General features: G+C 40.8%; 1 protein-coding gene across 9 annotated transcripts in view; it reads right to left on the bottom strand.

Annotated features, from left to right (window-relative positions):
• Positions 1 to 13,142, bottom strand: part of LOC100707624 (plakophilin-4) — an 87,147-nt gene that overhangs the window by 54,469 nt on the left and 19,536 nt on the right. For 6 of the 9 annotated variants that reach the window (XM_005452992.4, XM_005452994.4, XM_013272650.3 and 3 more), the window contains exon 2: positions 9,395 to 9,531. The exons of 2 other annotated variants lie outside the window; for them this stretch is intronic. In XM_005452992.4, the coding sequence (XP_005453049.1) occupies positions 9,395 to 9,523 (129 nt within the window). In that variant the 5' untranslated portion in view covers positions 9,524 to 9,531. The remainder of the gene's footprint in view (positions 1 to 9,394; positions 9,532 to 13,142) is intronic. One more of the 9 variants, XM_005452993.4, reaches the window with a different exon arrangement.

The following is a 13,142-nucleotide window of genomic DNA, read 5'->3' as shown; positions in this document are numbered from 1 at the left end:
ATATGCATGCAATCTAGTAATCAACATGGAACAATAAATTGAATGCCTCAGTTAGTAAATTATTTGGTGGCAATTAAACTATATTCCCTGTGCTAATGATTTGACATTCTGAACATAGAGCCACCTTTTGCAGAACATTAAACATTTGCCTGAACTTGCCTCATATCAACCCATCACAGCTAGTTTGAAAGTCAACCTTGTGTCTAAAAGATAATGTATACTGCAAGTAAAGTTAAGAATGATCTTCAAATCATTTAGAAGATTTTAAAAAATCCTGAACAGTTTATAAGAAAGATGCATGCATAGATGCATCCATACACCCAACTGCTTAGGGTCTGGGTCAATGGGCAGCAGTCTAAACAGACGCCCAGGCCTCCCTCTCCCTAGCTGCCACCTCCAGCGACTCCAGGGGGTACACTGAGTTGATCCCAAGTCACCCAAGAGATATCACCTCTGCAGTGCATCTCCCCACAGGAGGACATTCCTGAAACACCTCTTTCTAGGTGGTGTCTGAGGGGCATCCAAGTAATCTCAACTGTCTCTACTTTACTCTGAGCCCCTCCTGTTGGAATGAACTCCCTATCACTAAGGAACCGTCTACAGACCCCAATGAAGGAGTCTCATTTTCAACGCTTGTATCCACAATCTCATTCTTTAGGTCACTACCCAGATCTTGTGGGCATGTGTGACGATAAGAATGTAGATTGACTGATGAACTGACAGCTTCACGTTAATGCTCAGCTCCCTCTTCACCGCAACAGATCAATATAGTTTCTGCATGGTTGCTGATGCCGCACCAATCCATCTGTCAATCTCCCGCTCCAGTCCCCCCTTACTTTTGAGCAAGATCCCCAAGATACTTAAACTTCTCTCAATCTCAGGGCAGACACTCTACTCTTTTCTTGATGAGAACCACAGCCTCAGACTTCAAGGTGGCAATTCTCATTCCTGGCTTTTCTCCCTTCGCTGCAAACTGCTCCATTCGGAGCTGGAGGTCATCGCCTGACGAAGTAAAAAGAACCACATCATCCGCAAAAAGCAGAAAGATGATCCCAAGGCCGCCAAACCAGAGTTGAGTATTAGTATATTAAATCATGACAAGTTTCTCTTCCATTGCTTTTAAACAATTGAAGTATCAAGCGTACTGATTGGTTATTCTTTCTTATTCTTATCTGACACTGACACCAAATGACACATAATCACTGACCAGTAATCTGCTACATTAAAACATTTGTTGTCTATTAAAAAGATCCAACTAAAAGACCAGAGAATGTGGGAAAAAAAAATACTGGCAAGAAAATAAAGTTACGATTTGGCTCGACAAAAACATCATTTAGGTTTGTCACATATGAGCTGGATGCTATTAAAAGAGCTGTCATTTGTATTGGCAAGTGCTGCAGCTGGTACAAGAGAATGACAACAGAAGAATGACTGTCAATAACAATGACTGTTTGAGGGGGAAGTATAATCGTGTCAGTGTTGATGAACAGATTCGACAGTGACTAACTTTAACTCATTAAATTGCATTTCCAGACAAGATCTTTCAGAAAATGTTTTGTTGTTGTTGTGAATATTCTTCCCCGTGTTCCCCACATTTCACTACCTTGGCTTACTAAGTCATCAACACTTTCCCATTATGGATTACAAAAACAGTAAAGTGTGACTGGCAATAATAGTTGGAGGAAATTAAAAGAAGAAAAAAAAAAAAAGACTCAAGTGGTGCATCTTTTATTCCCAACAAAATCTTGCCCTTTGAACTGCCACCTGAATAGCATTTACAGCATGAAACACACAATTACGCTAAAGAGCACAATTTATACAAATTCACCATTTCAAGAGGAGCCAGCAGTTTGAGGCTTTAAATACTTTGTCATAAAATTTATAACACACTGCAGCACAAAATACAATTCCTCCTTTTTAAAGTGCCAACTGAAACATTGTTTGACCTGACTGATCATTATGGAGCAAATGTTCATTGCACAGTGCAGTGGATGCAGAATAACGACACAATCGGCCTTTAGGTTGGTTTGCTATGAGCCTCGCTTACTGCTTTCACTCTATAATTGTGTTTGCCAAAGGGCAACTCTGCTGGGGAAATGAAGGCTTGATTGTGCAACCAAAACAGGAAGAGGATAAAGCGTTTTCCCCAGTAGCTTTCTCCAGGTAGTAGACATGGAGCACATTTAACAAGCAGAGTAACTGTGGAAACTACATCTTCACTAATTAGCTGAGCGCAATAATTATCTTAAATAATAAACCTGTGTTAACTAGCTGACTAACAACTACAAGACCTAACCCAATCGGGTATTTTAATGACAAATGGACCTCAGTCTTTGCAGCCTTACGGTATTGTTTTTATTAAACCTGGTTATAAAAGCATGTGTCACCCACTTATTGTTTGGGGCTATGTCTGTCAAGGAAACATCTCTAAAGCCTGTACCGCTAATCTAATGCAGTCATCCCTCATCCCTCGTCATCGCTTTCTTTCTTCACCAAGTCTTTTCATCCAAGTTTTGCGCCGGAGCTGCTTTTGTTTGTGAGCAGCTACAAGCTGTTGAACCTCAACAAAAGCTCTTATGTGATGCTGTTGATAATAATACCAAGACATACTGCCAGTAAATAAGTAACTCAAAGACAATCTGTATCTTCTCAAGTGGAAAAAGGGCCAAAAATGCTGCAGCAGTGAAATCACACAGACGTGTGAACATACAATTCCACAGAGAGATCAATAGTGTTGTGTCATTGCTCCAAGGTATAATAAGGAGAGTAAGCAATTTAGGGACCGTCAGTCTAGAGGTTGCTGCAGTGAACAAAGACTGCAGTGGCTTGTGCGATTACCACAGGATCAGTCATTTAGTGCAACTCAACTAAGCGACGTTTGGGCAAAGAGACGAAGACACAAACCTCACTTTGGATTCACCCAGCCATCTTCCTGAACTTCCTCCATGTATGCATGGCGATTCCAAGGACAGCCCAGGAGTATTTATTATACTCCTACCCTCTTATGTGAGAAGTGAAACTCCTGCTCCAAATGACCTGGTTCCCTGTGTGTGCTGTTGACAGTGGCAATGATTATAGTGGTAATGATGATGATGATGACAGTGATGGTGATGAGTATTAACAGGCTAGTTGGGGAGGGGGGAGAGTTCCCGTAGCTGGGTAGAAAACGGCATTGCTGTGCCAGGCTAGGCAGACCACTCCTTTGACATCGTGTCACATTGGGAGCAGATTATCTTCTCTTCCCCTTTTCCTTCTTTTCTGTTTTCGTCTACGTTGACAGCCTCCTGTCACAGAGCTTTAGTGAACCATTCACAGGTGACAGCCTCTCTGACTCTGCCTCTCTCCATCATGCTCACACTCCCACTTCTGCCCCCCCACTCGGCATCTCGGTGTTTTGTCTTTCCTCTGTATATCTGCGCACTCTCCTTCACCTGCATCTCTCCCCTCTGAATCTCTCTCACTTCTCTCTCATACTTGTCCTGCTCCCCCATGGGGTAATTGCTCGGAGCCCAGCTTCCATTTTTATGACTATAATCGAGGCCAGAATGCTTATGCCTCTAGATTTCTCCTTGCCTGTGTCACAGCAGCAGCACCAGGCAGAGGAAGGCAGATAAGACCCCGAGAAGTGGAGAAAATCACTAGTCGATAGTAATTAGAATCCTTATTTCGCCTATGGAAGTGGAACAGACACTATCGCCTACGGAGGGAACTCAACCTTTCTGTGGGTTTAGGGCATGGAAATGCATAATGGCCCAAAAAAAAAAAAAAAAAAAAAAAAAAAACACTGCCTCTGAGCTTTTCTCTGACCCCAACTATTAACTCCTTAAGCTGGGTCACTTGGACAAAGATGACTTGGGCTTCATTAAAACAAGACAGAAGCTTTCATGGGTATCTCAAGTGAGTAATATTTCAGCCAGCTCATCAAGCCTTTAACAGGGTAAAGTTGTAGCACTGAAAGCAAGGTCAGTTCTTGAGCTTTGTGGAGAATGCCAGCGTCCGTGTGTGTCTATGCCTGATTTGGAAGAAATCAGGGTCACAGACTGTAACTTCAGTTTGCCAGGAAAAAGCAGAAGGCAGACAGATTTTTCATGTGTAATTGACTCCAACAAAGTGGGAAAATTCCACTGTGGTGATGGTGTTTTTTTTGTAAGGTGGTGTGTTGGAACACAACTTTTTGCTAGTTGTGCCATGCATATAGGCATGTCCAGGCACAGCTAATAACAGCATTACTCTGACGACAAAGCTTTATAATGGAGGAGGAACGGGAGCGCAGCAAAACATTTCATTTCCAAAAATCAGCACACCACAATCTTGATACTACTTATTTGCTCGAGGGACACGTCGCCGCAATGCTTGAGGCAGACTAATTCTGAAACCACTGATACTGGTCTATCAGTCTAGCCGTGATAGAGCAGCTGTGGTTGTGGTTACCACATTTGAGTGTTACTACAGCAGGTAGCGCCACATATTTTATTTGGCAGACTTTTATGCTGGATGCCCTTCCTGATGCAACCTCCAAAGAACTACAGTTTCCTCCTGGGATCAAACTAGGGATATTTTCACTTGTTAGGTAAATGTGTAAACCACTGCATTATGGATCCACTGAGTAGCAGTAGCATTTTTTTAGACAGAATCCCTCATTAAAATAGCTCAACAGTCGGCACTGCTTTAGCCCAACAGGTTGAGCAGGCGAACTATTAGGCAAAGGTTTGAATCCACCCCAGAGGCATTTGCCACGTGTTTCCCCCCTGCTCCTTGTCTCCTTCTTCGAGCTTTCCTGTCATAATAAAGGATAAAAAACAAACAAACAAAAAAAAAAAACAGTCCCCCTCCTGAAAAAATGCCTCAACAGCAATGCAGAGCAAGTGAGAGGGAAGAGGGGAAAGGCCAGGAAGTAAAGTGGGAATGTTGAGCAGGAAAGGATCGGGTCCTGGCGTCTCTTTAGGGTGGAACCTCTTGCATACATTTAGTGCACTTCAGCTTTTGAGTTCATGTTATTGTTCAAGACGGTTAAAATGACGTTAGAAAGGAGGACATCAATACAGTATTAATGTTGTATTGGTCGATTTCCAAATGTTATCTTTATTCCTTTACTATTGTGTAACATATTACTGCATAAACTATACTCACAATATACAACAGTAAATCATATTTGTAATAGAGTAACATCAGCCAACAATCAGTCTTTTCCAAATAAAAGCTAAAGTAAATCAGCTCCAACCTGAAGCTCCTACTGCTTTAAAAACATTTTGAAGTACTGCCTGAACTGCTCATGAGCACGAATTTTAATGGAAATACTCAAGTACTGATATAATAGAATTAAGAATTATTATATTATTCCACAAAACAGTTTGAAGAAAAAAATTCAGATACCAAATCAACAGTCTTTTTGTATGCCATTACATAATTCCGTGCTTTATAACTTCTAAAAATACAAATAATAAAACACAGTTTGGCATTTCAAGGTTTAAGTTAATAATAGGTCAACTATGCACAGACTTTACGTGTATACCGTGCAAGCTGTCAGGAAAGTGCAAACGTTATCGTCACCCATCATCCTTCCCCCTCTGTCTGTTTCTGCAGCCTACTTAATACTAACATACCTAAAAATAGGTATACCGAGGGGCCACTGGAGAAGTGTTTGTATAAGAAGTACTTGGTGCTGATGAGATCAAAGCTGATGCAACGAAAGGACCCTCCTTTCCTGGAGCTATTTCTCTCAAGGGAGAAGCAGTAGAAAGCAGAGATTAGGTCAAAGTGATCAATGAGATAGATGCTCTTTAAAGACCTGACCTCTACCTCATTAATGCCTGCGCAGTGGATGTCATGGCTTCCCACTCAGACAGCCAAAGAGCTCCTATATAGCTGTTTCAAGTCTGAATTTGGCTTGTTTTTAAAGGCTGCTGAAGATGGTGTCTGATGCAGCCACCATTGTTCACCAACAATCAATTTAACGTTATAAAAGGTTTTTATTTACATTTTACAGTATGTGTATTTACATGAGATGCACTTACTTACTAAATTACCCAACTACCTTACCAATGAGAGAATAGATTGCAGCCATCATCTCTAAAATAATCATTTTAATAACCGTCAAATGTGACACTATTTAATTTAAATTTGAAGGACACTGTTGTAAGAAGCCCATCTCTTGGCTTTAGGATGTTTTCAGTATTTCACAGCTTGAGTAACTCTCCCTATAATCTGTAAGGCCATTGTCTCACTTATATCATAATAACAACAATCATAAATTCAATTTGCATTGTAGTCTACCAACATAATGGAATTATATGAGTAGACACATACACATTCCTGTTAGGTTATCCACTTATACAACATTTTATTTGGCTACATTGTGTTCTGATGCTACAAAAGTTACAACCGGAAAGAAAACAGAATATTAAATGTCAAACACATGCTCTTCACGAATACACACAGAGTTAAAAATACAGTTAGAGAAGAAAAAAAAAAATCATAATTTTCTATTTGTTTTTTTTTTCCTTTCACCAATAGAAATCGAAATGGAAAAGGATTGGGGCTTTCATGGCCCTTTTATAGCAGTTTCTAGTCTCTCTGACCAATCAAAGCGCTTTAGACTGCGACCCACATTCAACCATTCATACAGCACTTTATTCTATGCACTTTAAGCACTTAATCTACCTCACATCCATGGCTATTTTAGAAGGAGTTAACCTAACAAGCATGTCTGATCTGTGGGAAGATGCCGGCAGTAGCTGGAAGAAACCCATGGAGGCACAGGGAGAACATCCGAACTCCACACAGAAAGTTACCCAGACAACCAGGAAGTTTGAGCCTTCACGGTGTCATTTGACAGGAATAACGTCTGCACTAAATGATTCATTAAACTCAAATGTACAAAACAAACAACATGTTTAAAGTAGAAAATGAGTAAGGTGATGTTCACCTACAGATGAATCTCTGAACAAGCACGTAGCTGTGCATCCAACCCAAAATTCTTTGGAATTTACTGGGAGATGAGCGAGTATTCTTCCGAAGGAGATGCAACTTGCCTGGATATGCCTGAATAATGTGGAATAAATACATATAGATACTTACGGGAAAGATCTGTAGTTTTAGTCTCTTTTAATTTGGTCAAATTTGTTATTATTGCAAGAGTGAAGAGGCGTTGGCACATTAGATTATTAAGACTGGGATGCCTACATGATTAGTTAACCGTGTTCTGAACTCTTCAAATCTTGCCCCATGTAAATTACCCATCTATAATTAAAAAGAAACACTCAAAATCCTAAAAACTTACTGCAAACTAAAGATTTAAAACAATAAAAACTCAACAGAAACAAGCTTATCCATTCAGTAAACAAACCTAAATTAACATGAAGTGAACGTAAAAATAAAAGAACCGAAATCAAATCAAATCAAATAATGAAAAACACCAAATTATAATTAGTCTGGTCTGAATGAGTGCCAATGCTGCCCCATTGCTTTAATTAGACCTAAGATAAACTAGATTATTATTTTTATTTATTTTTTTAAATCTTCAATCATCCCTTTGGTTAAATTAAATTCTAATTCAAAGATAGGTCTGAAGATTGAGAATTTATGAAGTTAATGCTGAATAACAATACAGTTCATTTGCCACGAGTTGACTCAAGCTTGAGAAACAGCACGCGTGCTTCTCAGAGGCAAATAAGAACGAGCCGTAAGAAATACTTTGACATTTAAACACTGGATCTGTAATAAACCATTATGGATGTGTCATCCAGATGGTGCTTGCTATTAAACAAGCACAGAGCACAAACAGGACTCCAGGAGCTACAGTGCAACATAACCAAATCCTAAAATTACAGGCTAAAGAAAGCAAAGGGGGGAAAAAAGAGAGGGAGAGAGAGGCTGATGTTTGCAAGTAGTTAAAAGGAAAGAGAGAGTGCGACATGTCCATGTGAATAAACACCAACATGTTGGTGAGCCTTTCCTTCTTTGGGCATCTGGGCAAAGGCTGTGCGGCTGGAACTACAGCAGTGACAAAATGAAATTTCCAAGCAGAAGGAAAAGGAGGGAAGACGAGGAGTGAAAGAGAGGAAACTCTGCCAAATAAAGAGGCAGAACAAAGACTCCTGTCAAGCACTTTCATTCCTTAGCTTCAGCCCTAACCACGAACATGGCTACAAAACATGCATGTTTACATCCACAGCGCGATCCCTCGAAGGTTTCTCTCAACAATCACAGGAAAACCTCACATATAAGCAGAGGACGAAAAAACCCGAAACCCTAACTAACCTCGTCTCTGACCATCTACGCATTTTCCTTTTCACTCATCCCTTTATTCATTTCTCCAACTCTGTCCTGCATAAACTCCGAGGAGAACCATACTTTTACAGTATCGACTCCTCGGCAGGAATCCCCGTCGAGCCATGCCTCCAGCCAGTCATTCTAAAAGCAACAGCTCAGGCAGGCTACTCGCCCTTCCTGCTCGCCTGCATGGATATCTGCTCCAACCGGATGAGCCACCGAGGATTATTCTAAGGAAGGAAGTGACAATGACAGGTGCTCCCTCCTTCCTTCCTTCCTTCTTTCCTTCCTTCCTCACACATGTAAACAATACCCACTTTCCTGCAGTAAGTCTTAATAGCACTCGTGTAGTCCTTTTTTAAAAAAGTTTTTTTAATAATAAAACGAGAGAACACCATTAATCATTCTCAAACTTTAGCTCAACATGAGCGTAGTTCAGGAAATGTATGCAAGATTTCACAGAAGGGAATTCAAATTATTAATAATCAAAATCTCCGTAGCACATTATGCCCTGTGCTGGATTCCCAAGAAATATGAAGGACTGGAGGGAAGCCAGAAAGGAAAAGGAGTGTGTGTAAAAAACCAAAGGGGGCGTGGATGAATCACAGAGAGGGAAACGGAGTGAGTCAGAGGGCACGTCTCTACTCAAGCTCTCAAACCCTGCTAGAGATGATCTTTCTAGTTGTCCTCCGATACAAGCCAGGCCATGACTGCAGGCGATAAACCATGAATCGCTTTCTTTGTCAAGCTTCTTCCACTTCACTTTTTTTCACAATACAATAAAGCAAATAAAAGTCTATGATGAGGATTCGGCTGTAAATGAAAATCTTTTCATCGTCTCACACGTTGAGATGTGACCACTTTCAACGTTAAGTTATACAGTTACAGTGTTAACGTGGCGTGTGACACAAATAAGTAGGAAAAAAAAAAAAAAAAAAGAAGCCATGCATACTTCATTCTTCTTAAATTGCGCAATATAAAATGTTTGAGTAAACAGTAGCATTTCCAAAATGTCCCAATACAAAATAATGGTTCATAAACGCTGTAACTGTGCTGCAATATCAGAGATTTAACATGAAAGAAAGGGGCTGTTAGCACAGTGCGAGTGGAAGAAACCCACTACCTGCTCTTTGACGGAGGCCAGGATGTTATTGGCGGTGTTGTCAGCCTCCATGTTGCGGCCAGTTGAACTGTCGCGGATGGTCAGCAGAAGCCCCTCCTCCGTCACTGGGCTCTGCTCAGGAGCTGGCATTCCTCCTGCTGGGACACACGCACACACATATACACACACAATGCTCTGGTCACCACAGGCACTCGGCTAAAAGTCTTGCACACATACCGGACTGGGTGCGTGCGCGCGCGAACACACGCAGGCAAAGCGATGCTGAGAAGTGGCGGCTCACCACACCAGCAATGCACAAACATACACCCACACATGCCATATGGCCCAAACAAGAAAAGGACTGTCAATGTTTTATGTCTGTGACAGTGCAAATGAATGCCATATGGCCTTGAGACAACACACGACTTAAATAATGATTTATGTATGAAATTTAGCCATATAAAAATCCAACACAAACAAAAGGAAAGCCAGCGATTCTGTTGAAGCCAAAAAATGAAATGGAAATTTCAATCTTAGCAATGCAAAAGTTGCCCTAACATGTGTGTCCACAGGTGACTTTTGTCTGTATTATTGGATGTATTGGAGATGTTGCAAGAGATGCGAGAGGGCAGGCCTTTGGAAAAAGGTGATAAGGTGTTCCTGAACTGAAATGAGAAAGTGGAACAAATAGTTATGATCTCATTATTTCTGTTGACAGAGACAGCGTCAAGGGAGCTTTGCTCGAGGTGGATCCAGATTCACCAGACAAGACAGTTAAAGGCTGTGATGGCTGTGTCACACCAAAAGCAAGGGGGTCTAATAAACACAGAAGATGCATGACTGAGATACTGCACTGCTGGTGTAATCTACAAGCTTTAGATGTGCATGTAGTTTCGCAGGAAGTCCCGAGACATGTGGACGAAATGTGATCCCGAGGTATTCTGGGAGAGCGTCACCAAGGCAGCGTGAGACATTCAAGGTTTCTGAGATGTGAAGAATCACATGCCAGCTCTGGTATTACAGATTAATGCTTCACTAACACAGAGTATGTTAAGTATGTAATATATGTAATGTCCTGCATACCACATTACATACATCCTCTGATCAGTCACCAAGGTACTTTGCTTGTTCACTTGCAGTTTACAACACAGTGCTCCACTACCTCCCACCACATCCTTCCACTACAGCCTTTGAACCAGGACATTCCATGTTATTCCCAGAAAAGCCAGCAATGGGAAACCAGAAAAACTGTTTGAATTTGAGCTCCTCCTCCCTGACTGCTGCACACATACACATCCACACACATCCACACACACACACACACACACACACACACACAGAGGACCGACTGAGGCCATATTTTGAAAACTCATAGAAGTTGCCAACCTATTCAGGATGGAAAGAAAACTCTTCTGCTTCTCTTTTAATTAACGAGCTGCAATTAACTATGCAGGACAGATATAACGGTAATTGACATGTTTATCACAGTAAATTCTATAAAAACAGGATTTAACATTCAACCTTCCATTAAAAAAAAAACAAACTAAATGAATAATAAAATGACTTGCCAACAAAAACACTAAAAAGTGAAAATATGACCAAAATCTGTGTATATAATCTCAGTATTTCTCAGCAGGCTAAACTTGTCCAGACTACAGCAGACTTTAGGAAAGAGAACCAAAGAAAACAACATCCAGGAAGTACGGCAAACCTTGCTGAAGGCACCATTAGAAAGAAGGAAAATTTGTGATGGGAGTAGAAGCCTACCACTGAAATTCCCCGTTATACTTGGTCTACAATGATTTCACTGTAGCTTATCGTTGACTTTTCAGCAGCTGTGAAATACAAGTGAAGACAGCGATGCTGCCAACCTACCACAGTCCTCATAAGCACATGGTTGACTGGTTCTTCAACATTTCTTTGTATTGCCCTCCAAACGAGGGAGGGAGGAAAAACCTCGCTGTAAGCCTGGTGGGTTGAAACTTTGGTATTTCAGGCCCTTAAACAGTTCAAAGAACAAGTACAAAGCTGAAAAGTAGGTAAGAAGCCAAGAAGGCAGACCCAATCTGTGCAGATTTCAAGGCTGTCATTAGGTTAATGCGCAAGGACCACACTGCGTAGTTCCTCCAGAATAAAGATGACCTCATTGTGGTCAAGATAAAGAAGCAAGCCAGTGTCTAATTATTACTGTTATAATTGTTTCCTTTGACTAAGCAGAATACAAACAGCCTGCATGACAGCAAGACTAAACAAAACTGAAAATGAATTTCATTAACTGTCAGGTTTATCTACCTATTCAACATGGAATAATAAGCCTCTCTTTTACTAGACATCCTTTTCTAGTCAAAGCTAAATCTCCCTGTAAGCATTATAATCCTCAGTGTCTCCTAGTCTGCCAAGAAAAGTCTTAGTCTGACCCCACCCTGACACACTGGATCACGTGATCTGATCTACTGACCTCAGACTTGGCCACTCCTCTCAGCTTCTTACACAACACCTCTTCTGGTGACCGTTTCCCAAACTAAATGTGGTTCATACTGAAAGGAAGTAAAGGGAAAATGAGTGTTTGAAAACTTATTTCTTCTTATTTCTTCTAAATTAAAGGAAGGATAGCGATAAAGAAAGCTGAGACAGAGCTTCAAGTTCAAATACAGCCTTTTTTCCTCCATTCTCCCCCATCAGTTTCATCTACAGTCATGAATTAATCAGTCCTTGGATCACTCAAAAACCACCCGTGTCTAGTAACACCTTCCCCAACAAGCGCTGCAGGAGAAAAACTATTATCTGTCACTAGCAATAGACGTGCAGAAGAAAAAGGGTGACTCTGAGAAGTCAGACTGAAGAAGGAAACCTTTGTTAGAGTTTTGCATGTTTACCCGTCTCATATTTCTGCTAGGAAGCATTTTGGGTTATAACTGCCTACTTAAGGTTATGACAGACATTTTTCTGAAGATGGGTTTTTTCTTCTACTCACAATATTTGGATTAACTGAGGTGAAAGCCAAGGCTCATTTGTAGATGAATACACAGTTTTATGGCATTCATGTATCTGCGAGTCTCTCAATAAACAACAAGCAAACTTTGCTCTAATCAAATATAATCAACAAGTAGAAATGTTTTGTGGTTTTGTTTTTGTATTGCTAACTGAATTAAAGAAATAAATCAATCTTCAGGCCCAGTAGTCAGACCCTTTTATTGTGACACTATAAACTGTGGTGAGTTGAATTGTTTTCTTGCTAGTAACACTTGTTGACGAGACTTCATTTGGAGATCAATGTCTGATTTTCGCCATAACATAGCGAGAACTAGCCAGCCAATCAGAGCACGTTGGGTGTTTTGGGAAGTAGTCCTTAAAAAGCCAGGAACAAAGACGCATCCAAGGGTGAAAAGAGATGCTGAAGAAACGTAATGTGTTATTTGAACATAAAAGTCTGTGTCTGTCTGTAGGATTGGCACTTTAGGTAAAAAGTAAGCTAGACGATATGTCACTATATTAAGGATCTTGAGTTGCTATCGTCTCACAGACTATTAAGTGAATAAGGCGGTCCGTGTGGATCAGGGACTGTCGACTCTGGCTTTTCCACATTCAGAGACTGCATTACGGGATAGGGATAAACTGGGAAAAAGGCTCCGAGCCACGTTTGTATTTGATGACTGCCTGCAAGATATGAAGCAGTGGAAGTTGAGCGAACAGTGTGCAGATTCTACTTTATTGTGACTGTCCCTGCTGGGTAGCTAGTTGGCCAGCTGTCAAGCTGTTAAGTCTGATG

The sequence above is a fragment of the Oreochromis niloticus genome, linkage group LG16 (genome assembly GCF_001858045.2).
Source record: "Oreochromis niloticus isolate F11D_XX linkage group LG16, O_niloticus_UMD_NMBU, whole genome shotgun sequence".
NCBI lineage: Eukaryota > Metazoa > Chordata > Actinopteri > Cichliformes > Cichlidae > Oreochromis > Oreochromis niloticus.
This window is presented reverse-complemented; position numbering and strand designations above follow the sequence as displayed.